Below are 25,579 nucleotides of genomic sequence, written 5' to 3'. Positions count from 1 at the left end.
AAGTTGAGTTTGTGGAATTGGAACCCTGGGAGCTAACTCTTGTGATTGGAAGCTTGTTTGGGCTCAAATTTGGTGTTTTACACATATTAAGAATGGGCCAAGGTATGGTTTCAGTTTTCTCTATGTAATTTATAATATTTCTGGACACTTAGGCTAGTGGACTAGGATAGGTTTGACTGGTTGATAGTTGATTATTATGATTATTGATGCTTGTGGTGACTTTGATAAATTATGATGATAATTGTTGATGTTGGAATGAATGATGATAACTATGTGAAATATAATGAGATGTGATGAATTATGTTGGTGAAGAGTTAAATTCTGTGAGATTGGGGAGGTTGAAATCTTGATTTAGAACTTGTAGAGTTTGTTGAATTATGTTGAAAAAATTGATTGAAATAGGGTTAAATTGATGGAGAAGGTCAATTGGTAAGTGGGAAAACATATGATTGTGATTGTGGACCTGAATGGTAAGGATTGATGTGCAATAGAATGTTTGTAAAATGGTTTTGGTTAGGAGTTTGGAAAATTTAAGAACCTTGTTGATTTTGTGAAAACCCTGTTTTATTGAATTTTGATGGATCATAACTTGAGCCTCAATTTTGAAATTGGTTTAAATTTATTTTAAATTAAAGGTTGTTTTGAGATATTTAAATTGATATAAAATTTGATGAAAATGGGTTTTTGTAGAGGGAGTTATGACTGTTTAAAGTTTGGTGTCAAAAAGTAAATTCTGCAACTTTGAAATCTTTTTGAGTCTGGTGAGGGTCGCGTACGCGACCTAGTGCACGCGACACGACCAAACCCTTCGAGTTGGACATCTCGCGTACGCGACATAATGTACGTGACGCGAGCAACCCATTCGGGTTGGGTATCTGGCATACGCGAGCAGGGGGTTGCGTACGCAACCACCTTTTTCAACAGCATGCGTATGCGAGGCAGAAGCTTGCGTACGTGAGACCCCTGTTTTGTTGAAACATGATTTTTTCTAGTTTCAAAGGTTCTCCAACTTTACAAACTTCCTTAAATTGCAGTTTAAGAGTAATATCTTGTAGTTAGGCCTAATAACTAATAGAGGAGAATTAGTGACTTAAATAGGTAAATTTTACATGAATTTAGAAGACGGAGGCTTAGGTTTCTGGAGTATTGAGGAAAGATTTGTTGAGTGAGATGGCGGAGTACTGTAATGAGGATTGAGGTAATGAGTTATGGAAGTTATGAATTGATGATTTTTGAGATGAGTCAAGGACTCAGAGTGGAATAATGGATTACTGATGTACTGAAAAATGATTTATAAAAACTATTGCTATATTATTTCATATTGAGATTGTTGAGACGCTATGCGCCTGGCAAGGACGGTTGGTTAATCCCGCTTGTCGAGGTCGCGGTGGCGGCGTAAGAACGGTTGGTTTATTCCGCTTACGGTGAGATGTGAGGTCTGTGGCAAGAGTATCATACTCGCATCCTTTCGGAATTACTAGAGTGTACAGGCACTATATCCTGGACTGTGTTCCGGGCACAATATCTCGGGGGTTCTCATTCTGAGACCGAAAGGTGACGTTCCCATGGGAATGTGTCGGGTTGGCAGTTGAACCGACGATGTGATATCACAACCAAATAGGACAGGCATTCATCATGTGCATTTTCTATCTGTTTGCTTGCTTTGCCGACTTGAATTGCTTGCCTAATTGTATAATATGATTATTTGCTTCTTGAAATTCTTGATATACATGCTATACTTGTACTTTACTTGCATTGTTATTACTTGAGTTTTCTATTAGGATTGAGGAGGTTCGGAAGGCAGTGGCGATGGAATCGCATGGCGGTTAGGCTGGTGAAGGTTGTGGGACAGCGGTGAACTGATAGTTAGAAATTCCTTAAGATAGTTACCCCGTTTTCATAAAGGATTTAAAGTTATGGTTTTAATTTTAGTTATGCTTTAAGTTGAATCTTATGATTGACATGAAGCTCTAGGATTGTCTTTGGCGTCTCGGGGTCTTATATCTTATATTATTGGATACTGTTACCATACTGAGAACCTTCGATTCTCATTTTATACTTTGTTGTTGTTTTTCAGATGCAAGTCGCAATACACCTTGGTGAGTTGCTTGATGGTGACAAAGCGGAGGACCTTTTTCATGTTTTGGAATCTTTTGGTTATTTTGGATTAGTTTCTCTCACTTTTGTATTTATATTTGCCCTAGAGGCTTAATTTGAGAGAAATTTTGTATAAGCTATTTTACTTTTAAAATTCTGTATGTCTGTATAACACTAGTCGGCCTAAACTCCGCGGCTGGAGCTAGTACCTTATGACTATTCTACTTATATATCTATATACATTTTGATTATCTTGTATATATATTTTGTGCCTTAAGTTTGTAGCTTCGTGTGAACGTTTCGCGCTTTTGAAATTCTGTTTTCGAACTTATTATTTCTTCATCAGGCTTCTAAAATTATTATTCCTTCTATATATATATTTATGTATAAGGATTGTCGTGACCTCTGATTAACCTTTGCTTTATGGCACGAGGTAAGGTTTAGGGTAATTATGGTGTTACAGAAAGTCTAGGGGGTCAGCATTTTTATTAAAATCTGGCCAGCACTTAACCAGCAAAAGAAGAGTAATCTCACACCATTGGATGAAATCTTACGCTATTAAAAATATCAATGATGACTACAAATCACAAAACTTACTGGTCCTAACACTCCTCTTCTTAGATATACTAAACAACTCGATTGAATATATAACACGTCATTAATTGTGTTATTGGAAAACATATATAATATACAAAAAAAAATGAAGGAAATAAAAGTCAAGTCTCATGAAATAAAATTATCTTCAATGGAAGGGTGGCCTTTATGAACTTCAATTCCTAACTCATCAATCATACAAACAAATTCAGTTCTTGAGCATTCAAGTACATTATGGCATAGATAAAAAGTAGATAGTAGATGCAGTACAATTGATGCCTTAATTGCGTCTACATAAGGACATAATGACATATATAGGCAGCAGGGGAAAAAAAGTACACACATTATATCATAGAAGCTTAGCAACCAACAGGAGTTTGGAGATTGCACTTGGCGGGAAGTGAAATAGCAAGATCTGGATCAATCCCAAGAAAGGGCAGCTCTACTGAGTTCTTGTAAGAGCAAAGGCATTGCAAATCTGCATTACTAACAGCGTTGCAGCATTCTGTTGTTGGATCAGTTGGGTTTGGCTGAGTCACCGATGGCTTGCAAGCCATCAACCCATCCTCACTCATATTACATACATTAATACCACTTGAACCTTTCGTAATATTTGCGGTCATCAGTACTGCCGCCACCACCATTAATCGCAGTGCGACCCAACTGCCATCCATTTTTGCTCAATGAAATGAAATGCCGATGGTGATGGCCAGTAACTATTGATGAACAAGCGTGAAAGTGAAAACTGTGGGTATTGTTATTTAAAGAGGAGAGGATCGGAACTTCGTAGCCTCACATTTATGGACCCGTGAATAAATGGTTTGGCGGGACCTTAAGGTCACGGGGTGGTCGGATTCTTGTTTCTGTATGTTGTCACTTCGTACGTAAAGTGGTTTGATTTTGTAGTTCATGGAATTACACGTAGTAACAATATGTACAGGAAAAAATTTAGGAAATTCTATATGCACCAAGCAACTAACTTAAAAAAAAAAGCGCCATTCGCATACAGATGTTTAAAATTTTTTTTTAAATGTTTTTTATTAATTAAAATTTAATATATATAATTAATTAAATGGTATTATTTTTGTCAAAATTGGATCAGACAAATTGATTTAAATATGTTTGCTGGGTTTCAACACGTTTAAACTATTAACCGACACTAAACTCACTATCTTCTCGCCAAACGGGTGCTGACTTACAATTGCATCCGCTTCATTTTGTACCGCCAAATTGTCTATCAAGTCTCCGTTATCGTTTTCATCATCGATTTTATAGTTGGCTTCGAACTCCTCTTCACTGTCATTATTATCTTCTTCCCAATCTATATTCCCGAGCTCATCAACATTGACCTCCTCCCCAACCGCGCCCAACCCCGACTGCTATTCGAACTCAACGTACAGCTCTATCATCGGCACGTGAAATCGGGTTTGTTGATAAATACATAATATCTGCTGCATATTGCCATCATTAGTGAAGGGCATCATTTGAAATTGTATCAACCTACCAAATACTTGTACATGATTCCTATATAAAATGTTGCTCACCCTTTTCGAAATGTGGCTTTGAATGTTATTACAAAACCCATTTTGCAACTCTACAAAACTCATGATACATGGAATAGCGAATGATACGGACATTCACAAACAAAAGTCACTCCATGTGTGTTTGGTATAATCGAACCGTTATAATACATTCGCAAATTTACAACTTTCCATAATTTCAACCTCACCTAATCCGATTTTTTAACACAACCTACTGCCAAAAAAATTTTAAACTATCACAAATGTGCAAATAAGAAGAATAGGAGTAGAAATGGAGTGAGACATTTTGAACGAGTATTACTTCGTATTTATAGGGAGGATTCTCGAATAAAATATTTTTTTGTACAAAACGCAACCTATTTTTTATGTTTTCCAAAAATAAACCTGACATCTTCAAAACGCAATCCGCATTTTCAGTCTTCCAAAAATAAAGCTGGTGCAAAAAAGAAAATGCATCCTGCGTTTTGTTATGTCCAAAAAAAATAAAAAAAATGCTAATCACTAAATATAGGCTGTGTTTGGACTTCAATGAATAAAAAGAAAATTTAAAAAGCTTCCAACAAACAAAACGCACCCTGAGTTTGTTTTATATGTTGAACAAAAAAAATAAAAAAATAAAAAGTAAAACACGGGCTATGTTTTGGAGTGACACTATAACAGTGAAAATTTTGTCCATACATTCATTTTAATCCACTTCACCAATGTATTTTCCATAACGAAAAAGATGAGTCCCAACATTAATCAATATTTTATTTCAAAAATATTTTAAAAATAATAAAAATTCAATCCAAAACTAACACAAAAATACCTTAAGTCATTGTCTCCTAGCAATAGCATTGCCCATTTTATTCAGATTTTCGTGCCGACTCATACGCATTGCTTTCACTCTCTTTGGCATAACATACACGATTTCCGCATCCTCACTCCTTTTCATTCATCTCTCTCAAACTTCTAATATATCATTCATTCATTTCCCTTAATTGCAATAATGCCGCTTAAGTGATATTTTTAGAATATCACTTTTAATATTTTTAAAAAGTGAATTAATTTAAAATTAAAATTTATATTAAAATTAATATCATTTTAAAAACAGTATTATTTTAATAAAAAATCAATAAAATTATCACTTATATAATTATGTTGATGAAATAATAAAAAAAATATAAAATTTTAAATGACTAAAACAAAACATTGGATAAGTAAATTTTATTTTTAATTTTAAATCACTATTTATAAAATATAATCCAAACAACAACAACAACAAAGCCTTGTCCCACTAAGTGGGGTCGGCTACATGAATCAAACGACGCCATTGTGCTCTGTCATGTATCATGTCTATAGAAAGACCGTTTACATGTAGATCTCGTTTGACCACCTCATGGATGGTCTTCTTAGGTCTTCCTCTGCCTTTCGCCCTTTGTCCATCTTCCATCTCATCCACCCTCCTGACTGGATGTTCTATCGGTCTTCTTCCCACATGTCCAAACCACCTGAGACGCGATTCAACCATCTTTTCCACAATGGGTGCTACTCCAACTTTCTCCCTTATATCTTCATTCCTTATTTTATCCAATCGCGTATGACCACTCATCCATCTCAACATCTTCATCTCAGCCACACTCAACTTATGTTCGTGCTCCCCTTTAGCCGCCCAACACTCCGTACCATACAGCATAGCCGGTCTTATAGCGGTGCGATAGAATTTACCTTTAAGTTATAAAACTCAAAATAAAATTAAAATTAGAACTAACATTAATACATTATATTAAAAATGCTCTAAGGCATGCTTTTTCTTCTTTTTACTTTCTTATGTACATTCTCATAAAAGAAATATCTGAAAAATCAAGCAAAATATGCAAAACCCTAACAAAAGAACATCTGAACGGCATGCAAACATTTTTTTAATGAATTGGAATACAGCATCCCGGATCTGGATAGTGAAGACTATTATTGGATATTGGCTTTGTAAGTCCCAGCTCACAAGGAGGAAGGGAGGGAGGTGAGGTTTAAGAATGCGGAGGAAGACAATGGTACTTTTTTAACAAAGTTAATACGTAGTTAACAATTTGTTAATTTTGTCAAACGAATTTTATCTTTCATAAGTATTAAATTAATATTATGGTTAGTTTTGTTAACATCTAAACATTTTATGGTCAGAAACGGTGATTTACCACTTCTCATCAAAAGAAAACAAGGCAAAACAAGTTGAGTTTGATCCAACATAGAAAGCCAGATCACAGGCTCCTTCTAGGCCTAAGCTTCTCAGGGTAGCTGGTTGTATGTAAGCACCAAGAAGAGCAGAACTAGCAAAGCAGAAACTGCAACCCATGCCCAGTAATTATTTGACCTTTTCCTCTTAAGTATCGCTTTTGGAATTGCTTCAGGAACCTTTGTTTTACTCCTGTATCTAGCACTACTCTCCTTTGCCACCTTTTCCTTCACTGGCACAAGACCTTCATCGCTGTCATTAACCTTCTCCTGCACTGTAGCCTCAGCCACTTCATCTGCAGGTCCCTCAAGATTGGGAAGAGTTGATGAGCCCCCAGCTCCCTTCTTTGCTTTCTTCTCACGATCCTACAGTAAATCAAGTGCGATTTTCATATTTTAATACAAAATTGTATATTCATGAATCATAAGAATCTTATTCATAAGCAAGATTGTAACATCTGACTACTTGAATTTAAATAAACTCTTGATAAAATATCTAATTCTGTTTTCACTTTTTTCTTTACAAAATATAGGAAACAGGAAACACTAAAAATAGAAAATAGAAAATGAAACAAAAACCAAATACGTACTAGGAAAAGAATCTTATAAAAGAAAATAAAAGTAAAAAAAAAAAAAATCTTTACTTCATCAAAAGATCTTATACGAAAATATCTCGTTGAAAAAGATCTTTTTGAGAAACTCATCCAAAGGAGTCCTTTGTTAAAGTTTCATTTGACTGAGAAATGTTTAATAAAGAGTTTATTTCTGATTAACTCGGTTTTGCAAAGTAGCATTAAAACTAGTTATCAAGCATTTATATTAGAAAAAACAAAGGAATTAGATCAATCATCACCTTAAGCTTCTTTTCAGCTTCCTTTTGTGCTCTGGCTGCTGCTTTGGCTGCAGCTTTCTCTGCTAACTTCCTCTTCCTTTCCAAGGCCTGCTTTGCTTTTGCAATTTCCTCTTCCCTTTTAATTTCTTTCAACTTTGCGGGATCAATTGCAGGCTCTTTGTTCTCCTTTTGTGGTATTTCAAATTCATATTCATCAGCATAATCTAAACCCTTACCGTCCGGATTAGATTTCAAATCTCTAGCTTTGTTCTTGGTTTCTTTCTGAACCTTCTGTGTGGGCAGTGTTTCATGTGGAGAAGCCTTCGGCTCCTCTTTTGGCTGCTTTAAGCTCATTTTTGCATCAGTATCAGCAGCTTTAGGTTCCTCCAGCAGTGGGTTTTCATCTGGGTTCCTCATCCGTCCATCCCTACTCAATTGCCGCATATCCAACGATGGCAGAAGTCGTTTCTCATAGTCATCCCTAAAAGCTTTGTCACTGCTCCAAAGCGACATAAATTTCTCGATCTAGTAACCAGGGGAAAAAATGACATCACAACCGTCAATCATCAAAGTCATCAAAGAAGGAAAAAAAATTATCAGAAAGTTAAAGTGCAATCCCATTATTAATATCAGATGGTGCTCCGAAGAATTAATACTTTGCAGACAAACCTCTGTTTGTGCAAGTTCCTCAATAGCACTGAGATCTTTCTTTGCAGCAAGCTCCCGTGCTTTGTTCAGAATTGCACGACTTTTGAAGAAATAAGAGTTCTGTAAAATAAATAAATAAATATTAGTAAGTTAAAACGCAGAAAGTATCCAGCAGTTCAACATCAAAGAAATTGTAAAAGATAACAAAGTTTGGGAACAGAAAATGAATAAAAAACTGTCTAATAGCATGCCCAGACACCCTAATGAAGGAACAGCAAAGAGGATGGCAATTATTTTACGAGTCAAGATAAGGATACATATTAATACCACAAGAAGAATCACACAAAGGGATAACATACCCCTTCATCCCGCTGTTTTCTTAGTTGCTGAATACTCTCATAAGCCTTCTCCCTCTTCTGAGTAACATCTGCTAGTTCTTCCTGCAAAGATTGGATATCCTTGTCTATGGCTTTCACTGAATCATCAAGTTGCTTGATTTTGGACCGAATTGCTTGTCTCTCTTTCTTGGCACCATCTAAGTCCCCACCTATAAGCTGCAATTGAAACTAATAGCTAAAGAACTGTTCCAATAAGACAATTACAAATTTATAACAATCTACAAAACAAGATGTTCTATAGAGAAATGAAAACAAAACTCTCTCACCTTAACCTGATCCTGTATGACTTCTTTCTGCCCAAGAGAATCTTGTACTTTGGCCCTCATGGCAGCATTGGCAATAACTTTCTCCCTTGTCCCCTCAAGCTGTTTGATTTCTCTAAGGATTTGTTTCTCCTCGGTTAACGGAATGCTTTCGTGTTGCATGCGGTATTTCAAGCTATATATCTGCATCATCAAAACATATACAGCATTATACTAGGATTAATTACAATAGAAAGAACTGATCCAATATGCATTGAAAAGAACATGGACTTGTAACAAACAATATCATTCAGTTCCTCCTCAGATGAGCATAATCCTCCACCTCGACCTCCATTGTTAGCAGTACGCAGCTTGCCAAGCGCCTGCTGCAGAGGTTCAATCTCTTTTATTTTTTCATCCACAATACTCTGAAATTGCTTGTTTTCATCCCGTAGGGACTTAACCTGAGTAATCAACTCTGCCCGTTCGGACTGCACAAATACCAAATATACAATTATATTTAGATGTAAATCGTGACAGACCTACAATGCCTTATCAACAAAAACATAAAACATTCATGAATGAACAGCCCATTGATGTGGTACGAAATCACCATGAATTTTCACTTATGTCAGATAAACTTCCAAACAAGAACTTATTTTAACAAATGCAGCTTTCACACTCATTAACTCCTGTTGATAAACCTAGCAAGTATTTAGAGTAAACAATGAAATCTTTTTATCAACGGAAATTGATAGAATCAATAGCTTGGAATATCATTTTTACTATAAACGTCTGTGAATCAGTACCGCTACCATATAGTAAAGGAGATTCCACCAATAGCCTTTGTTTTTATGAGGGTACTATATTCTAACAATTCAAGTATTCAACTCAGTTGAATATACAAGTCAGGTAGGGATAAATAAATATCATGCACTAATTAGGTTAGATAACAAATGTACCAGAGAAACCGCCCATAAAGTGCTAATTAAGTTTCAAATCAAAACTTGTATATTTTAGGTTAGTCCTTTTTTCCCAAAGTAGTTTGTTTTTCAGTCGTCAAATTACAAAATCGTATCCATTTTTTCCCTGTAGTGATCCTGGATTCAAATTAATTCGGTCAACAGTGATGTGGTGAATAGTTACTCATGCTGTGGTCTTTAAAAATCCCGATACTACAAGTCATCATTCGATAGAATGACATAAATGTAGATTCAACATCATAAAAGCTTTAATCATAATCGGACAACCGAGAGACACGAGTAAACAAATTAAAATAAAAAGGACAAAAGAGCCCGACACAAATCTTATCACGCAACCATGACGAAAGCATTCTTGACTCACCCGCTTCACCCTTAGAGTATCGGTCAGCTTAATCCGTTGTTGATTTTTCTGGTTTATCTCCTTGTCAAGCTTATCAACTTTGGATTTAATGTTGGGATCATCGTAAGGCCGACACCTTGCAAAATAAAAAGAGTGTATCATCTTAGGCGCAGGCCAATCTTCAACTGCGCCTTCTGGGACACTGGAATCTAAAGCACCATTCCCCCGAACTTTAGCATATTCATCTCCATTGGACCCTAATTTTACGGGGTCAGCAACTACTGAATTTTGAACCAATTTCCCATGTTCCTTGTCACCCGACACAGATTTGTCTTGTTCGGCTGCGCCGTTTGCCACTTGCCCTTGAACCACCTCAAATCCCGTGACCTCAACTACCATGTCAACTACAGGATAGCCTCACAAAACACAAAGAACCTGATTCGATAAAGAATAAATAAAATAAATTAAAAAAAAAAACTGATGAATATACGGAATATTCAAAGGATAATGTTACACATCCAAGTCTTTTTATGAACTAAGTCTAACCAAGTTAAACAATAAGACTTGGAATAATGCTAGTCAACTAATTGTTATGTTAAACCAACTTGGTTGGACTTAATTAACAAAAAGACTTGGTTAACAAAAAGACTGGGTGTATAGCATTATTCATATTGAAAATCATGAATAATCCAAGTATTCAACTGTTTGATCCACAGGCCTAATGAGCAGATACGCAAAACCCATCAACCAAAACGAAGAATTTTACAATTCTTGATCATAACTACAAATTATTCTTTTTTTAGGGGAAAATTAAAAAAAAAAGCAGGGCAAGCCTTAAATGAACGATGAACACCTCATTCAGTGGAAAAACACAACAGTTCTATCAACTTGATCAGCAGCAATTAAATTTCAACGGTGCATGTCAAAATAAACAAAGGAATCAACATAGAATCATCACAATCTCAAACATGCAAAATAATTAACCAAGAGAAAATGTTCAATTTTAAATGTTTAAGCAAAGATAAGACCTCGTTCTATGAACAAAACCAAGCATGCAAAAATGCAACCCAAAGATAAACGAGAAAATTACTAGAATAAAAAACACAAAAACAAAAGCGCATGATCAGTGTACCATGAATGATCACACCACCACACCTGATACGCCCCAGAAAAGGCACAATCTTTGGACACAACAGCTTCAGAAAATGAAAATTTGAGACGAGTAATAATAAAAGGGAGCTACAACGATGAAACATACCAGTGTGGTGATGGAGTGAGATATAAGCTTAAGCACCAAAAATATTTGCTAAATAACCCTAACGAAAGCGACAGAGAGAAGAAAAACCGTTTTCACAGAGAAGACCTCCAAAATCCAAACTTCAAAGTAGTCAGATCTCTCTCCAAATGTGAAAGACTTAATCCAAACCGATGTTAGAGAGAGAAAGCCTAAATATATGCAATATACACTGCCGCTATTTCTGTCAACAAAATGTGTGTTTTTTTCTTTTTAAAATATAATTTTTGTTCGGTTCAGCAGTGGATTTCGCTATCTTAAATTCTACACGACAGTGAAAAGGTTGGACTTCCGTTTTTCTCTTTACACTATTTATTGTTTACGGTTGTTTTAATATTTTTAATCCTTTATTTATTTTAAACAATCCATTTTTATCCTATTCAGGTAATTCCAGAAGAAGGGGGGGGGGGGGGAATCTGTACGTTTTTATCACTTTCATGGTTTTGCTCCATGACATAGGAAATTGAGAAGAGAACTGTTCTTTTTTTTTTTTGACAATGAATTATTATTTAATAAAATTCTTTTAAAGTGAAAATTTTAATAAAATAAAAAAAATTAGATTTCTGTTCTTTTAATACTATTTTAGAATTTATTTGGATGAGTTTTTTAAGAAAATATTTTTTTTAAATTATTTTTTTTTAAATCTTATGAAAAAGTAAAAGTAATTTTATGTTTAGATATTTTATACAAAAAGATTTTTTTATCTATCAATTATGTTTAGATATAATAATATAAAAATATATTTTTATTTATTTATTATGTAAAAAATTTATTTTTAAGAAAAAAATATTTTAAAAAATATGTAAATTATAGCTTCTCAAAAAAGATTTTTTTTCTATATTTTTATTTTTACTACTAGAAATTTGTTAAACACGTTAAAAAATAATTAAAAAAAGATATATTTTCATTGAAAAATAATTTTTTTTATTAAGATAATAGCACCCAAATAAACACTTAATTATTTTTGGATCAAAATAGCATAAAATAATAAGACTTATATGATAAAAAGTAAAAAATAATTCATTTCTTATTTTATTATTTTTCTAATCTTCTCGATTAATTTTTTTAAACTACTTATCAATATTAGAGTCAACCCAAAATGGATTAGATACACTCTTTTTTTGTTCTTAAAATTTTCTATAGTATTCATTAAATAATATATGAATCTTTGCTAATATATATTTTAAAGAATATATTTAACAGCAGCAAAAAAATATATTTAATTAAATTATTAAAATATTAAATACATATTATTTTTCAGTACGTTATTATGCTTTTAAAATGTAAGTTATTCAAAATGGTATATGGTTTTTTTTTTTTTTTATTAAAAGATGGTATATTCAAATTTTAGAAGGATTTAGTTAAAATAGAATATAAATATTTCTTAAATTTTTTATGTATTTTTTTTACATAATATCTACTTTTATTTTAGAAAGCAGAAACACGTTTTAAATTATTTTAGTGTATTAGACAAATTACACATACAAAGACACTCGTTTGACACCTATGACTTTCTATTTAGAAGTGTCTTATCCAAAAAAAAACAAAAATATTTATCAAACACAATGTATTAGGCTTAATTTTTTGTCTAATTTTACAAAACTTAAAATTCCTTTTACTTGCTCAACACGAACATAACTTCCACGTCCTTCTTCTATTTCACCTCCAAACCTAAGAACTTTGATCGATGGCACTTTTTCATCACCTGTGGCGCCTTTACAACCATGATTGAAGGCATGATTCCATCCAAATGACGTCACTAATCCTAGGTATTGGCATTGCTCCTCTGCAACAAGCATCAACTGGGTCATTGTGACATTGTAGCTATTCCCAAGTTTTGCGTCCTTATAATAAATACTTTGACTAACTAGACCTTTACTTTTAGATATGGTGATAATTTGCTGGTGGCGATTTTGTTTATTGAAGTCTTTTCTTGTGTTGTTGTTCTCACCCAAATAAATAGTCAGCACACATTTTATTTTGTTGATAATTGCTTCTACTCCTCATTTGTGATATTAATTTCTCCCATAGAAATTTTTTTAAATTATTATAGGATTATGAAAGATAAGCTATGCTAGTGATCAACATGATAATGAAAAAGTAAAGATAATCTCCTATGAAAAAATATAATAAAAAAAGATAAAATTAAAAGCCGTGGAAATCTTGAGTTTGAATGTAAATATTACAATGTTTCATATAATGATTCTTACACTAAAATAAAAATATATTTATTGAAGATTTTATGTTTTGTATAATGATTCTTACACTAAAATAAAAGTATATTTATTAAAGATTTTTTGGAAAAGAATTAGACTTGTACAAAAACCTTATTTTTAAAACTTGAAGAACTTTAGAAATTTAACCGTAAAAGTATATTATTTTATAAAAATAAAAAAAGGTAAAAGTAATTCCACCCTTATCTATTAATATAAATATAAGTGAATTTGATTCGAGAAAAAGAAAAGTTACTAAACTTTTAGGAATTAATAGTCAAAATCATTCTTGAAAATATTTCGATCTCTATTTTTGTTTTTAAAATATAAATTTAATTAAAATCGTCCTCGAAAGATTTAAAATTAATCACGTTAGTCTTTTCGTCTATTCTGTCACTAACAACGTTAATTTTACTGACGTGGCATGTGAGTTTTGTTTTATTTGTCAAGGTTCAAACCATTAGAAAATTGGAGTCCCAATCCAACGACCCGACCCGGAGATCACAGACTCTCCTTCTCCCCTACACATCTCAACCTCCATGCCAGTTCCAACAGTTGCTGGCTCCCCGTCGATGTCGTTTTTCCCACCGTCACCTACATCGGCGCCTTCGCATCAGCTCCCATCAGTATTTATTTCCATACCCAAACCCAAACCCCAAACTGACCCTCTCTCTCTCTCTCTCTCTCTCTCTCTCTCTCTCTCTCTCTCTCTCTCTCTCTCTCTCTCTCTCTCTCTCTCTCTCTCTCTCTCTGAGTGTTTAGGTTGGGTCAGCATCCAAATTTAGAGCAATCTCTAGCCTAGCAGCAGAGGCAGAAACAATTAGGAACACCATGATACTTGCAAACAATTTGGGGCTACAGAAAGTGCTTATTAAGTTAGATAGCTTACCTCTAATGCAGAATTTGAAATCGAAGAGCAGGGTTGAGGACATTGATCCAATATTGTTGGACATCCTACAGTTAGCAGGGGAGGATAACAGGTTCGGGTTCACTTGGACGTCAAGGGAGGGAAATAGATTGACGTCAATTAACTCGGTAGAGCGCTGGAGCAATCCTGGATGATTAACCCGCCCCCTGAACTCAGGGTAGTGATCGGACGCAATGTCGAGAGTCGTCGAGGAGCAAGGATCGAGCAGCGTCAACAGAACCTACAGCAACAGATGACGTCAGGAGCCACAAACAGAGGAGCATACATCCGAGGAAGCTCAGATTAGGGGCGGAGACCGAACGGGCATATCGTTCAGAAGACGATGATGATGGCGGAAGTTTGAAGTCATCCTCCTTGGAGCAACGACGACCGCATTCCACAAGTAGTGCTTTGTGATGCAGCTAACCGAATTAGATTGGGGGTGGAAAGCGAGCACTATACCATTGATGCGGCGGTGGCAGCAGCAGTGGAGCAGGGGCTCTAAGACGCTTGATAGGTGGCGAAAGTTGACATTCAGGCAAGGCGTGGTATCTCTGCAACATCCGGCAACGACGACGGTGGTTACTGGAGACAGTGCACAGCGTGAAGCTTGAAGAACCACCATTGTGGGAGTTGTATTGCAGCAGGACGGGAATGGAGGCTCGAAGCTACTCAGATGGGTTGAGGAGAAATTTTCGGGGCGGGTACGGGTGGGTCGGGGTTCTGGGTAGTTAGGGTTCTGTTTCTGTTTCTTAGGCTTAACAGCCCATGACAAAAAAAAAACTAACGTGCCACGTCAGCAAAATTAACGTTGTTAGTGACAGAATAGGCGGAAGGACTAACGTGATTAATTTTAAATCTTTCGAGGACAATTTTGATTAAATTTATCTTTTGGGGACGAAAATGGAGATCGGGGTATCTTTTAGGGACGATTTTGACTATTAACTCAAACTTTTAGTGAATACTTTAATATGAATGCAAGGGAGACTCTAGATTTACATATTGTTAGAATATTTTTTTTATCTGAGTTACTTTTTTATCTAGCAAGAAGTTTTTATTTTGTCAAAATTTTCTCTTATGTTGCCACTAATTATATTGTTGGTTATGTTTCTGCTAGGTACTTGTGAAAGAAAAGCAACGCATGAAAAAAGTGTTAGAGTCTACTAAAAATGCATAGAATAAAAAACGAGTGAGCATTGTAAGTAATAGATAGTATGATTTTTAAAGAAAGAATCTTCTTAATTTATAGTGTCCCTGAAAGTGGGCTTATGTTTTTAAAACCTGTAGATTATTCAGATGAGAACAAGGTAAAAAATTATGTTGCAAAGAGAATGAGAAAAGTGATCATAAAAATTGATGTTTCAAATATGGTGCTAGTTGTGAGTGACAATGCACTAGTTTGTAAAGTAACTATTTATTGGACCCTTATTCGTCTTTTGATTACCCCTACAATGTGATTAGATTTGTTGTCTTTGTCGCTTTTAAAGACATCCATGTTACTCTACATTAATTATACGATTAACTAGAAGTTATAAAATGTGCATAAGAAAGAGGTTGAATCGTGCTTTAAAATCTTTTATCTGAAATAAAAATTTAAGAAGCTTTTCAAAAGGTAGACTTACTTAAAATTCTTTTAAAAAATATATACCGAGATTTTGAACTTTTGAAAAGCATCTTTTGAGGTTTTAAGAGACTTCAGATAACTTTTTGAAATGATTTTTTAGGTATCTCAAATATAACTCAGATACTTCTAAATAAAAAATAAAAAAAAGAGTAAATAGACAAAAATACACATAAAAGAATTTGTCATGAATAAAAGTACACACTAAAGTTTATAAATACCAAAAGTACACTCGAAAGACTGATTTTGATGGATACAATGCCATGTTGGTAGTGGATATGTAAAACTCAGGGTGTACTTTTGTCCAACGAAAATAATTTTTGGGCAGTACTTTGATATTTATAATTTTTTGTGTGTATTTTTATCTACTCCAAACTCTTTCATGTGTACTTTTGTCCATTTACTCAAAAAAGAACTACAAATAAAAGAGATAGTGTTCACAAGAAATACACAAGTGATATTTACTTATTTTGTCTAAAATGCTTGTGTCCAGTCCTTATGTATCCTGAGAATTTCACTAATAGAATAAGTGTAAAAGGATATTGTTTCCATAGAGCCTTATGAGGCTACAGTTTTAACTCAAATTGAATCGCAAACACAATCTAAGAACCTTTGATTCATATAACGACCTAACTTCTTGCACGTCCTGATCGTACTAGAGGCAAGGTGCCACCAATTTGCTTCTCTTAAACTTTAACTTTTATTAAATATAACATATGAGCCTGATTCACCGTTAGAGACATAGTCATATTTTGGGGGGTAATTTAAAAAAAAAATAACATATGGAACGTAATAAACAATACACAAACAGAATTAAAAACATCATAGAACATAAAAACAACCATAGGGAGGATACAGTTTCATTGAAATTCCCAAGCACCACCCATGGATGCTGAATGCTTAAGGAAATATCCACTAAATGCTTCCACAAATTCTCTCTAAGGGAGTTGTGGGCTTCCATATATAGTACTGCAAACCCAAGTTATGCCACTTCTATTAATCTCTATAGTCAAACACTGGTCAAAACTTCAGAGAATATTACAAGAGAATTTTATGTTATAAGATAAAAACCAAATACCACCCTTTTATCCATTAGCTTCTTTAATACCAACTAAGGAGAAACCTAAATTTTTGCAGAAAACCTTCATTGAATCAAAACTAACATGTGTTTCAAGAAGAATAAAAAAGGTTGGTTGGAATTTTCTTACCAACTCCTTGCAATGCACACGAGATATCTTATTCAATACTCCTCTAACATTCCAACTTATGATGTTTAAGCAATACATACGAACACCAAGAAAGAAGTTGGAATGTGGCTGACAGTGACTCATGCCACTAATCTTCTGTCCCCGAGTTTCGATCCACCACCCTTTGTTTTGACAGTGTGTTGAGTTGCTGCAGCCACATCTCTATGGAGTTCGGCTTCAATAGGTGAACCTTGGAAGGATGTTGGTATTCTCCTTTCGTGATTATTGGAGCTAGTGATGCGGAATTTTATAAAATCACAATTTGATAAGTGCACCAAATCGTATCAAGTAATATCACGGTAAGTGAGTTATCATTTCTACGAGGATTAAAGGACTAAGCAACAATGATTAATTGACTATTCGAATTAGACAAATTATGAAATAGAGGAATGAGTGAGGAATTAAAAGCAAACGTGTAAACAAAGGCAATAAAATAGCAAACAGTGAGTGAATGAAAACAGTGATGAGGAGAATATAATGTTAAGGTTTCAGAGATATTCACCCTTTAGGAAAACAATCCTTGTGTTCATTTAATTGGGGCATGTAGGGATCAATCACGACAAATCATAAATAATCAAATTCCAATTCCTTGACAATTCAATTTCTCTTTAACCTAATTAATCGCTAATTCTTTAGTCAACTATTTAAGAAAAGAGGTGAAGCACAATTCCTGATTTAATTTCAAATAAAATTCAAGAATATTCCTAAACAATTAAAACTTACAAGAAAGAATGATTTCCAAAAGTTTTCTAATCCAAACTTATGTCACTTATTTAAACTAGAGAGATTAAAAATCACAAAGTGTCGCACACTCTTTGAAACACTATTCCTAGTTATATTAAAAAGTAGTGAGAAAGAGTTTTCAAGCTAATTCTAATATTACTTTTTTCAAAATAATATTTAGAATCTAAAATGGAGTTAGAATATTTTCCAACCATTCTAAATCTTTAGGAATGAAGAACAAAAACTCAATCATAAAATAGATCAAAGCATGAACCTCAAATAAAGTAAGACACTTAGATTAATAATTCATAAAAAGATTAACAGAGCTCCTAACCTTAACAAAGGAGATTAGTTGCTCATGGTGTGTTGAAAAAAAAACTATGAATTCCAAAACAACTAGGGGGATTTGGCAAGGAATCACAAGCCCTGGAAGTGGCCCAATTTGGTGCGTAAGGTGCAAGGTTGGAGGCATGAAGCGTAAGCCCAAAAGAGGAGGAATTGGAGGCTTCTGTGAAGCTACGTGAGGTGCATGGACAGCTATGTGAGGCACATGGTGGCTGCATGAAGCGCATCAACTCATGCGTGAGGTACAGGCATGGAGGGCAACCCTTGGAGGGGAGGTTGGGGCTTGCGTGAAGCGCATGGTGGTGAGGCATGAGGCACATGAGGAGTGGCATGAGGCGCATGCAAGGAAGGTAGCCCCTGGGAGTGGGTTTGGAGGCTAGTTGTCTTAGGAGCTCTTTGTGATGTACACAAACTCCTTTGTCCAGAAACTTCTCTTGTTTAGCTCATTCCATCCTTGTCTTGCTTGTTGCTATTGTTTGCTCTTCTTCCTTCTTGTCTTTACTTGATTTCTTTCAAGATTCTCCTGTAACAAAAGAAATTCACACACTCAAAGTAATATACACTAAACTATGAATTGATTACTTAAAATAACAAGAATCATTAGTTTATGGACTAAAATTAAGAAGAAAAAACTACTAAAGATGCGGATGCATCAGCTAGCAGTTGGTGTTTTGTGCAGCACGGCATGCCCTTCTTTCTTCTCTTTGGAATTGTTCACAAGGGTGGTTTTTTTTATTATAGAGGTGTACCTGTGGACTTGACACCAGGCCCGTGATTAGAAGATTGTTCGCCTAGTCTTCTTGTCACGTTGGCCTTATTTGGTGAGAGCCCAACATTTGAAATATGGTTAACCTTTTGCATATTTTTACAGTTGACTTGGACTCACCCATCATCATCACTTACATGATTTTTACCATTAATATATGAATCATGCAATGTTCCTCCCTTTAAATCTGCAATATCCTAATTCTTCTCTAACACATCACCATTAATGCCAAATTCAAATAAAGGCTTGACTGGCATTGCCGTAGGAGGAGCACTTGACGTTGTTAGAGTGGTATGATCATTCGATTTGGGAATTTTTGAACTTGACGGGACACTTGCACTACTCGTAGGGGGTATCTCTTCCGTATTCCCTAGTAACATGTCCAAAGCAACTGCATTTGGCACATACTTTTTTTTTTTAACAAAAGGAGCTCAATACACTAAGGTGGAGCAGGTAGGACTAAAGGAACGCAAAGAAAAACACAAGACAATAGACACAATAAAATAGATTATAATCCATTGTTATCTCCAGCATTGCCATCAACAACTAAACGGATCAACACCACACCATTCCCTGTAACTAAAAAATGACTTATCCTTGATTCCATCAACACCTGTCTCTGAGTTCTGAAACACTCTGCTATTCCGTTCCAACCAAATGTTTCAAGTAACCACAAAGAACCCTATCAACCACTTCTTTTGTTCAAAGTTACGACCAGGCACTCCAATCTGACTCTCAAAAAGTTCTTTGACAGTCCCCGGAATAGCCCAAGTTCTATCAGCACACGTCAACCAAGCACACCACACCTGCCATGTAAACTCGCAGCCAAGAAACAAATGATGCACATATTCTATTTCTTTCTTACATAGAACATAAATATTATCACTATGATGAATAATTCCTAGCCTGCTCAGTCTGTCTTTAGTGTTGATCCTACCTACTAAGGCAAACCATGCAAATAGTTCAACTTTTGGGGGAACCAATCCTCTTCATATGGTACTAGTGAAGCTATAGCTTGTGATGTCCTCCGAGAGAGTCTCTTTCTGCAACACCTACACAAATAAATTAGTAGAAAAAAATACTTGTTCTGTCAACTTTTCATATAACTGTATCCTCTCTACTAGACAATAACCTTACTAGTTGTAACCAGACGTGAAGTTGATTGAGCAACTCTAACTCCCATTGGAATAATTCTCTCCTCCACTGAAAGTTTCACACCTACTCTAACCCATCCCAGAACCCACAATCCCCTATGACAGATCCTTGTTGATTTGAAATAGAGAAGAGTCTCAGAAAACTATCTTTCAAAGAGCCACTTTGTAACCAATCATCCTCCGAAAATCGAATATGCATGCCGTTTTCCACCTCCATAGACAAACCACTAATCATCATATCTCTTATTCGTTGCTCCTTAATATTAAGCTGGCAAATATCTTTCTACGGGCCACCATTTGACGGTAATGGTTGTTTTGACAACATAACATTTGGGTTCAAATGATTACAAGAACATACAATCTTCTTCCACAACAGGCAATTCTCCTTCAAAAAGCGCCACCACCATTTGAACAGAAATGACGCATTTTTTATCAATGCATCTCCCACCCCCCAATCTACCTAACTTTTTCGAAGCTTGCACTACCTCCCATTACACAAGTAGTATACCGTTATTTCCATCTTCTTTACTCCAAAAAAAATCTTCTCTGTAACCCAATTATCTTTTCTGCAACCGCCTTTGGCATCTTATAGAAGCTTAAGTAGTAAACCGGCAAGCTATTAAGAACATATTTTATGAGACCCAGCTTACCAGCTTTGTTGAGAGACTTCCTTTCCATAAACTAAACTTATCTTCCACCTTGTCTATGATTGGTTTCCAGGTCTTCACCAACCAAGGATTCGCACCTAGGAAAATTCATAGGTACCTGACAGGTAAAGCAGCTTCGGCACATCCCAACAAACCACACATATTCGTCACCCATTCCTGCTCATAATTAACTGAAATCAAGTTGGACTTATCAAATTTAATACTTAGGCTAGACATCAACTCAAAGCAACGCAAAAGCCTTTTATAATTCACGAGTGTTTTCGTTTTCTGTGGACAAAATAAGATTGTGTCATCTGCAAATTGGATATATGACAACTCTATGTTGTCCATTCTCACCAGTAGTGGAGAAATGCGTTCATTCCTGACTGCCTCACCCACCATCTTGTGTAAGATGTGGACGACAAGAACAAATAGAAAAGGAGAAAGAGGATCTCATTGTCTAAGACCCTCTCCATCCTGAACGGCTTTGATGGTGACCCATTGATCAACACCGACATAGATGTTGTAGTCACGCATTCCTTCACTTATGTCCTCCATCTAAGTCCAAAACCTATCTTTTGTAGCACAATATCCACAAAGCTCCATCTCACCTTGTCGTATGCTTTCTGAAAGTCTAGTTTGATAATTGCCGCCTGCTTCTTATGCAACTCCAGCCATTGGACCGTCTCATAAGCAATGAGAGCACCATCATGTATTTTCCGACCCTTTACAAATGCAGACCGAGTCTCCCCCACTAAACCTAGCATCATCATTAAACGCATTCTTCTCACCAATACTTTGGATATCACCTTATAGACACAACCAACCATACTAATTGGCCTTAGGTCTTTGATTTCCTTGGCTTTTACAAATTTTGGAGCTAGCGCCACCTATGTTACATTGGCATCCGTTGGTAGCTTCGCACTTAGGAAAAATCCCAACACAGCTACAGTAAAATCCTGGCCAATCTCACCCCAACATTTCTTTATGAAGTTCATATTGTAACCATCACTACCTGGCACTTTACTGGACTCACAATCCCATACTGCCTATTGTATTTCCTCAGGTGATGTCATCACCTCCAACAATGTTGCCTCTTCGTCATCAATCTACTTTACCAACCCATCACGGATCCCAATCATAGAAGCATATTCTTGCCGATACAGATCTTTATAAAATCATGTAATCGCAACCTTTATTCTGGCCTGGTTCCGCACCAATCTGCCATTAATTACTAGTGAATCGATTCTGTTGTTCCTCTTCCCAGCCGACGCTATGTTATGGAAGTACCTAGTGTTCTTGTCCATATCTTTAGCATGTTGAGATCGAGACATTTGCTTCCAATGAATCTCCTTTTTGGCATACCACTTCTCACAATAAGTCACAAGAGCCTCACGTCTAGCCTCCACTGTTCCATCATAACTACCAACACTATCGTCAATCTTCTTAATCTCTTCCTCAAACTTCTTTATCCTGTTGTCCATGTCCCCAAAATTGTCCTTATGCCATCTCAATGGTACCGTCAAGACCTTTAGCTTATTAGTGAACTGAACATCACCCAAGTTCCTCCAGTCATCCTTCACCATCTTCAGAAATCCTTCATGTGTAAACCAGGAATCCAAGTTTCAAAAAGGTCTTGGAGTCGCACTGAGCCTTGTATCTTCTAAAATCAATAGACAATGGTCTGATAGACCTCTAGGTCCCCTTTTAACCAAGTATTTGAGAACTCCTCTAGCCACTCTAAACTGACGAGAATCCTATCAATGTGGCTACAAGATCGACCTCAAAACCATGTGAACTTCCAATCAATTAGCGATAAATCCACTAGCTGTAAATCTTGCACCCAATCCTTAAAATCTTCCGCAGTTGCTGGTAAACTTTTCTTTCCTCCAACCTTAGTATCTCGTTAAAGTCTCCCATGAAACAAAATGAAACCTGACATAAATCAGTAATATAGCTCAACTCCTCCTGCATCACCAGTTTCTCACTCCACACATGAGCTCCATACCCCAAACAAAATGCACAGTGAAAGTTATTTTTTGTCAGCAAACTTATAAAGCATAGCCAACCATCTCTTTTATAGCAGTTCGAACATCCCACATTAACAATAAACCGCCAAAGGCACCTACTGATTCCATATAATCCCAACCCACCGTGTCACAACCCCATACTCGTGCTACATCAAACTTAGTCACTACCTCCCTCTTAGTTTCAATCAATCCTAGCATATTCAACTTATAATTTTTCTTCAACTCTTTCACCATACTTAACTTCCCATTCCCTCCTAATCCTCTAATATTCTAACAACTATAAATCATTTAAAAGTATTTCTACACACCTTGTTATGTTGTTTGGGCCTGATCCTCCTCGCTTTCTCCTTTTGTTTTGTCATCCTTTTTTTTTGCCGTAATAGCTTCATTCTGACTTTGTAAAATCGCCATAATATCTTCTTCTTCATCATAAAAAACTGCACCAGATTCGACTGCTAGCTTCCATGTTTCCTTATTTTCTGTTAACTGTGCTTCCTGCGTAGCCCTCTGATAACCATTTTAATTTATATATTTTGTTTCGATTTCGGATCCAACATCCTCTGTGACCCGTTCTTTAACGTTCTCATGTCTTGCAACATCGTATTCACCTCTTACCTCTGCCACGTTGTTCCCTCTTTTCTGGAATTGCTTCTGTTGGCCTCCCTGTTTATCACAGTCCATATAGCTCTCCAACAACCCCTCTGCTTTCGTTCCCTGGTCCTGCCCCTCCACCATGTGTCGCTCCTTCAAGCTCTCGATGATCCCGCTGCATGGACCTCAAGCTTGGCTTCCATTCCGCGCTTCCTAACCGCGAGGACAAGCCATGCGTCCCCTCGGTGCTAGGGAACGCAAATCGCACTCCGTAGCCGTGGCGTGATTATCCTCAACGACCTCTGAACGTGGTATGGCGCAGCTCATCTCGTACAAGCACTCGCTGTTTAAGAACGGATCCACTTGCCCTGGTCTGAACCCGCTGCATAGTGCCTGACCCAGTCTTGCCTCCCTTGGTGGCTTTGTTGCATCTTCTCTCCACCCAACAGGCCATCACCTCTCAATGGCCCATCTATTTCAAATTCTTTCAAAGGCCTACCAGCTTTATGGTCCAAAAGGAGGCTATCCTTATAGTGATGTTTGTGGCCTTCCTTATTTTTTAAACCCAAACCGCTATCATATCACCCTTGTACACCCGTTTTTAATTTTTTGGCCCCACATCCCCTTTCAAAGCGTTCTTCTATCACTGTTCTTTTAGACTCAATTTTCACACAATCATGAAATCCCTCATAATCAATCTCTCCATTAATTCCTTTGATTTTGAATGAAACCATTTTCCGTTACACATGATACGAAATTAAATTCTCTTAATTGCATTCATTCAAAAACAAATATTTGGAATTACCATTCTACCCTTATCTTCATCACTGTCCCTAGCTCATGTCATGATGAGCTCGGCCGCCGGATTCTACACCGCTGTCATCGACAACATTCCTTCGGCATGTGAGCTAGAGCTTTCACACATTGGCCTGACGCTTGCATCTTCCAAAAAACAATTATCTCCATATATCTCACGTCCCACCACCTTTACAAAAACATCGAAACCACTAATTCCTACAGTTATATGAACCCATTCTTTAATTACGTCAAATACACAAGTGTCAATTAACACTCGGCCAACACTGAATGATATGGTGGACTTCGTTAGTTCATCACACTCGACTACTTCCCCCTATAGACCGCCTATTGTGTTAAACGTCTTCATTGACCAAACATGTAAAGGCAGTCCATAACACTCTAACCAAACTCTTCTAGTCTCACTGTGTTCCAATTCCTCCTATCTCCATACACTATGAAAGAATTGTAGGAAACTATTCATTTTGAAAGTAAAAGCTTCCTCCACATTCTTCACAGTATCAAAAACTAATAGGACTTTGTATGCTCCAAACTCTCTGACTTCAACAACCTGAGGAAAGTTCTTACTGATTGCTCTTTGTAACGATTTGAAGTCGATGGCCATCATCGTTCTTCCAACTAAACTTCTTAACAACCAATCGAATTTCTCTTTTGCAACTGGTACTTTAACCTTCTTTGTCCAACCATTCTCATGCGGGTCCTTGATGGACGTAATCTTCTTAGTTCCTTCCATTCTTGTAGAATTTTCACCTGTCTGTGGTTGGCTGTTCCCCACATCAGTTCTTGCAATGTCCCCTCTGCGTAACCCAGTGTTCTTTCCCTCCACAGCCCTTCTATACTTAGCCTCGCTTACGGAGATTATCTTTCCCCTTATACTTGTATGGTGTATTTCTGCTCCCCCTTTCATCGTATAACGAACAAACGCGAACAGATAAACTTTTTCATTTTTCAGCTTTCGAGTTAGCCAGCTAGGTAGATTTATTGACAAAAATGGAAAAAGAATCATTTTCCAAACGTTGATACTCTTCTCAATTTCAAATCCTAAGTTGTAAAAATGTAAATTCCTAATTGTACCTCTCTCACTCATTTTCTCTCCCATTTTTGAAATGCATTTGGCACATACTAGGTGCAGATTTTCATATTCAATCTCGTAGACACTTTCATCGACACCAATCTTCTTAATTATTAGCAAATCAAGATCAATTTGAAAACATGTTTTGCGTATTTTTATTTTTTATTTTATTTTATTTTTAATAGCTAAATCTACCCGAACAATCCTGAGCATGGCTTCCTCGTCATAGTACCAAATGTTTAGATGTATTATCTTATTATCTTATAATAT

The 25,579-nt window shown here is 36.0% G+C and overlaps 2 protein-coding genes across 7 annotated transcripts; both read right to left on the bottom strand.

Moving 5' to 3' along the window:
- Window positions 1–2,820: 2,820 nt before the first annotated feature.
- LOC148570232 (putative lipid-transfer protein DIR1) lies at window positions 2,821–3,463 on the bottom strand. Its single transcript, XM_088508981.1, has one exon. The coding sequence runs from the start codon at window positions 3,363–3,365 to the stop codon at window positions 3,051–3,053; it is 315 nt and encodes a 104-aa protein (XP_088365107.1). The 5' UTR covers window positions 3,366–3,463; the 3' UTR covers window positions 2,821–3,050.
- A 2,842-nt stretch (window positions 3,464–6,305) lies between these two features.
- On the bottom strand, window positions 6,306–11,366 carry LOC107630232 (proton pump-interactor 1). Of its 6 annotated transcripts, none has more exons than XM_016333319.3 (8): window positions 11,142–11,366; window positions 9,905–10,318; window positions 8,863–9,051; window positions 8,585–8,764; window positions 8,280–8,474; window positions 7,942–8,040; window positions 7,294–7,797; window positions 6,306–6,806 (listed from the first exon to the last, which is right to left on the bottom strand). In XM_016333319.3, exons 2-8 carry the CDS (start codon window positions 10,280–10,282, stop codon window positions 6,495–6,497), a joined length of 1,857 nt encoding a protein of 618 aa, XP_016188805.1. In that variant the 5' UTR covers window positions 10,283–10,318; window positions 11,142–11,366; the 3' UTR covers window positions 6,306–6,494. The 6 variants fall into 6 exon arrangements, with proteins under 6 accessions (XP_016188805.1, XP_016188806.1, XP_088364446.1 ...); XM_016333320.3 differs by having other exon boundaries at window positions 11,229–11,364; XM_088508320.1 differs by having other exon boundaries at window positions 11,247–11,302.
- Window positions 11,367–25,579: the final 14,213 nt, after the last annotated feature.

This window comes from Arachis ipaensis, chromosome B3, assembly GCF_059453495.1.
Source record: "Arachis ipaensis isolate K30076 ecotype BB chromosome B3, ASM5945349v1, whole genome shotgun sequence".
Lineage (NCBI taxonomy): Eukaryota > Viridiplantae > Streptophyta > Magnoliopsida > Fabales > Fabaceae > Arachis > Arachis ipaensis.
This window is presented reverse-complemented; position numbering and strand designations above follow the sequence as displayed.

What these genes read in the sequence shown, in the direction of transcription:
- LOC107630232 (XM_016333319.3), bottom strand. Translation starts at nt 10,282, where the DNA reads ATGGTAGTTGAGGTCACGGGATTTGAGGTGGTTCAAGGGCAAGTGGCA. An exon ending in ATACTCTAAGGGTGAAGCGG is followed by an intron (nt 9,052 to 9,904) that starts GTGAGTCAAGAA and finishes GTATTTGTGCAG; the next exon opens with TCCGAACGGGCAGAGTTGAT. An exon ending in AAGCTGAAAAGAAGCTTAAG is followed by an intron (nt 6,807 to 7,293) that starts GTGATGATTGAT and finishes GATTTACTGTAG; the next exon opens with GATCGTGAGAAGAAAGCAAA.
- LOC148570232 (XM_088508981.1), bottom strand. Translation starts at nt 3,365, where the DNA reads ATGGATGGCAGTTGGGTCGCACTGCGATTAATGGTGGTGGCGGCAGTA.